This window comes from Sander vitreus, chromosome 2, assembly GCF_031162955.1.
Source record: "Sander vitreus isolate 19-12246 chromosome 2, sanVit1, whole genome shotgun sequence".
Lineage (NCBI taxonomy): Eukaryota > Metazoa > Chordata > Actinopteri > Perciformes > Percidae > Sander > Sander vitreus.
In genome coordinates, this window is record NC_135856.1 from 818,388 (window position 1) to 823,031 (window position 4,644).

At 51.9% G+C, this 4,644-nt stretch overlaps 1 protein-coding gene across 1 annotated transcript in view; it reads right to left on the bottom strand.

Moving 5' to 3' along the window:
- Positions 1-4,376: 4,376 nt before the first annotated feature.
- The window catches only part of gpr137bb (G protein-coupled receptor 137Bb), a 24,657-nt gene continuing 24,389 nt past the window's right edge, over positions 4,377-4,644 (bottom strand). The window contains exon 7 of the mRNA XM_078271831.1: positions 4,377-4,500. Coding sequence (XP_078127957.1) covers positions 4,377-4,500 — 124 coding nt within the window. The remainder of the gene's footprint in view (positions 4,501-4,644) is intronic.

A 4,644-nucleotide genomic window follows, 5' to 3' on the forward strand; every position in this document is an offset into this window, starting at 1 on the left:
GTAGCCTCGCGATGACACGTAGCCTCGCGTTGACACGTAGCCTCGGGATGACACGTAGCCTCGCGATGACACGACGCATCGCGATGACACGACGCATCGCGATGACACGTAGCCTCGCGATGACACGTAGCCTCGCGATGACACGACGCATCGCGATGACACGTAGCCTCGCGATGACACGTAGCATCGCGATGACACGTAGCCTCGCGATAACACGTAGCATCGCGATAACACGTAGCCTGGCGATAACACGTAGCCTGGCGTTGACACGTAGCATCGCGATGACACGTAGCCTCGCGATGACACGTAGCCTCGCGATGACACGTAGCCTCGCGATGACACGTAGCCTCGCGATGACACGTAGCATCGCGATGACACGTAGCATCGCGATGACACGTAGCCTCGCGATAACACGTAGCCTCGCGATAACACGTAGCCACGTAGCATCGCGATAACACGTAGCCTGGCGATAACACGTAGCCTCGCGATAACACGTAGCCTCGCGTTGACACGTAGCCTCGCGTTGACACGTAGCATCGCGATGACACGTAGCCTCGCGATGACACGTAGCCTCGCGATGACACGTAGCATCGCGATAACACGTAGCCTCGCGATGACACGTAGCCACGCGATGACACGTAGCCTCGGGATGACACGTAGCCTCGCGATGACACGTAGCCTCGCGATGACACGTAGCCTCGCGATAACACTAGCACATGTTATCGTAGCCTCGTGATAACACGTAGCCTCGCGATGACACGTAGCCTCGCGATGACACGTAGCATCGCGATGACACGTAGCCTCGCGATAACACGTAGCCTCGCGATAACACGTAGCCACGTAGCATCGCGATAACACGTAGCCTGGCGATAACACGTAGCCTCGCGTTGACACGTAGCATCGCGATAACACGTAGCTGACCGATGATGTCACGTTGAAGTATCGTAGACTTCAGTGGTAGAAGGTACGGTTCGTTTGAGTTCATTGGGAATAATGATTTCAAACCAGGCGGATTTCATACGGACTTCTAGCTTCTTCATTTTGGCCTTTAACAGATAGGACAGTTGCAGGCAGCGAGAGGGGGGAAGACATGCAGCAAAGGGCTGCCGGTCGGATCTGAACCCTGGGCCGCTGCGGTAAGGACTGAGCCTTGGTACGTGGCTCTTACCAGGTGAGCTACCCCGAATGTCTGGCTTCTACCGGAGCAGAACCTCCCAGATCAGGGTCAGTCCAGCTCGGATGGTTAAGACTTCATGGCTGATAATCACAATCCTTACGGAGAAAATACACGGGATTTCTTTTACTTCTGGAACCCCACTGATGAGCTCTATTAAAGCTGCAGCAGGTGAGACTTCTAAAACTCCCTTTCTGTCATATCTGCTGAAACTGACCCGATGTTCCAGTAGAACTACAGGAAGCAGGTCATTAAAATAATCAGCTCCTCTGGCTCCACCTACAGCCTGGAGAGAGATTTACAACAATCCACAGCTCCCTGTTCAGATGCACCAATCAGGACCAGGGGGGGTGTCTAACTGTTCAGATGCACCAATCAGGGCCGGGGGGGGTGTCTAACTGTTGAGATGCACCAATCAGAGCCAGGGGGTGTCTAACTGTTGAGATGCACCAATCAGAGCCAGGGGGTGTCTAACTGTTGAGATGCACCAATCAGAGCCGGGGGTGTCTAACTGTTGAGATGCACCAATCAGGGCCGGGGGGGTGTCTAACTGTTGAGATGCACCAATCAGGGCCATGGGGGAGGTCTAACTGTTCAGATGCACCAATCAGAGCCAGGGGGGGTGTCTAACTGTTGAGATGCACCAATCAGGGCCGGGGGGTGTCTAACTGTTGAGATGCACCAATCAGGGCCGGGGGGAGTGTCTAACTGTTCAGATGCACCAATCAGGGCCGGGGGGTGTCTAACTGTTGAGATGCACCAATCAGAGCCAGGGGAGTGTCTAACTGTTGAGATGCACCAATCAGAGCCAGGGGGGGTGTCTAACTGTTGAGATGCACCAATCAGGGCCATGGGGGGGGTGTCTAACTGTTGAGATGCACCAATCAGGGCCATGGGGGGGGTGTCTAACTGTTGAGATGCACCAATCAGGGCCGGGGGGGTGTCTAACTGTTGAGATGCACCAATCAGGGCCGGGGGGAGTGTCTAACTGCGTGTCAATCACTGCTCAAGCACAGGTATTCATTCTCCCTTGTGGGGGGAGGGGCTTAGGAGACCGTTTTGGGCTTTAGCAGAAAGGGGGGAGGGACTGAGAAGTTGTCGATGTTGAAATTTTCCTCAAGTCCTGGATCTTCCCAATCCTCCCTACGGCACGTTTAATACTAATTATAAAAAAAGAAATGGAAAAAAAGCTTTCGATACTGATTTGGACGTCAACTAGTTTGGCAACGATTGAAGCTTTGAAGCTCCGAAACATTTGGGTAAACGTGGGGGAAAGGTTAAAGAAACAAGTCTGTTTAGGATCCTTAATGCTGTCACACCCGTTCTCGCTCAATACTGGACCAAGTTTAAAGATTGTTGTCCGCAAACGTAGGAAAATAGTTTGGAAAAATACCCAAGTTACCCTTCTGACTTCTGGAGGCTTAGCTTGAGTTCATTGGGAGTAATTATTTCACACAAAACAGAAGTACTCTGTGGAGAAAAACTCCCCAAATGATCTAAAACATTCATCACGGCATCGTCTACGTACGTGTTGAGTTTATAAAACATAATTCTTTTCTGAAGCAGGGCTCCTACGCAGAGTTAGTCCGGATCACCGGGATCGATTTAAACCAATCACAGTCGTCTCGGGCTCCGGACGCAGCGACGGGAAGTAAGGTGAGGAAGTATAAGAGCGCCGGATGTCCTGGTAAGGAGGCAGGTTGGGGGGGAACCAAACTGGGACTGCTTCACAACGTTAACGACATGTTTAAAACTGCATCTGTTACCTTCTCTGGGTTAGATATGAGGACGGAAAAAAACCGCTCCTGTGGGTCGGATTATTAGGGGGGTATCCTGGTATGTTTGGTGGACTGGTTGTACACATCATGTCATCTAAACCAATCACAGCGGTCCTGGGGCGGGGCTTGTTTTGGTGGAACATTTACAACCCCGCAAAAGAAAACTCTGAAGTGTTTTACTTTGAAAAGATTACTGTGTTCTTAGCAGGCCTGGCCGCCTGAATACCGCAGCTAGGAGCCGAACCTGCGGCCGCTGCGTCGAGGAGCAAACCCCTACACATGGGCGCCCGCTCCACCAGGTGAGCTAACCAGGCGCCTAGGTTTGGATTTATTTTTATAATTGAAATATTTATTTTTTTACGGAGAGAGAAAGAAGGCTACCGGGAAAAAAAGGTATCGTTGGGTACAGAGGCGGATTAAAGGCCCTGACACACCAACCCCGATGGCCGACCGTCGGCAGAGAAGGCCGTCGGACTGATCAGTCGGCTCCCCGAGGTCCAAAAGGTGCCTCAGAGCACACCGCAGCGACGCCAACTTGAGCGTACGTTCTGCGTAAAACGTCTCCATAACAGCAGGCGGGGCTAATCCCAAAAAATGAAAACCGGAAATGACGGACGCGTCACCTGGGTCTGGCTTCTCCAGCCGATAGTAATGGCGGCTTGTTCGAAATACGATCTCGTATTTTACGAAGCTAGTAACACCTAAACGTGTTTCTGGAAACATTTGAAGAGAGAAATAGGCCGTGCAGTTGCTGAATCTGTCACTCATCCCGCCCTCCAACCCAGTAAGTCAAATTGGCCCAAATGAAGGCCGACAGCTCCTCCGATGGACGACGGCACGGAAAACACAGACTCGAGTCACCGACCTCACCAGACTGTCCGACGGCCGTTTATCGGGTTGGTGTGCCAGCGCTTTGAGGTGGTCAGGGGCCCCTAGGCTGCTCGTTGTGGGAGCCCCCCACCCCCCCTTTAATCATTGTGCTTTAGCCTGGGCAGTAATCCGCGCCTGGTTGGGTATCGGTCCAAAAAATTGAGCAGGAAAACTGAATGTTTGTTCTTAAAGTTAAGAGGTTTGATTCATTGTTATTTAGTTTTTCACCAATCGTTGGCGACGGCAAATTATCTTCAGAACTTGACATTTTCAGCGTGGAGCTCGAAGGTTGTTGTTCCCGAAGAGAACGGCGACACACACAGAGAGAGAGAGAGAGAGAGCGGACAGGAAGTCAGGTTCTATCCTGGAAATAAGTTCCCGTTGATCCAGACTAACGTGAATGCGAGGAACCCTGCGTAACATTCTGGTATTTTTTTTGGTTTGTTTTCTGTCTTACTGTGACTCTACAAACCTTTACACGTCAGTGATGATAAGAAACACAATAACTGATTGCCGTCAAAGTGCAGAGTGATGCTGTACAGCGAAGAGGGAGATCATGGGTAAGGGTGGAGCTCCCCGCCGGTGGCAGCGGTGGCCGTCAGGCGCTGCTCGTCGCTGTTGGTGTGCACGGTGAAGCTGCTGTGGCGGCTGCCCCAATCGTAGCAGTCGGAGGAGAGGCTGTCGGAAAGACGACAAACTGTCACTCATTCAGCCCATGACTACCAGAGACTGTCCCTCATTCAGCCCATGACTACCAGAGACTGTCCCTCATTCAGCCCATGACTACCAGAGACTGTCCCTCATTCAGCCCATGACTACCAG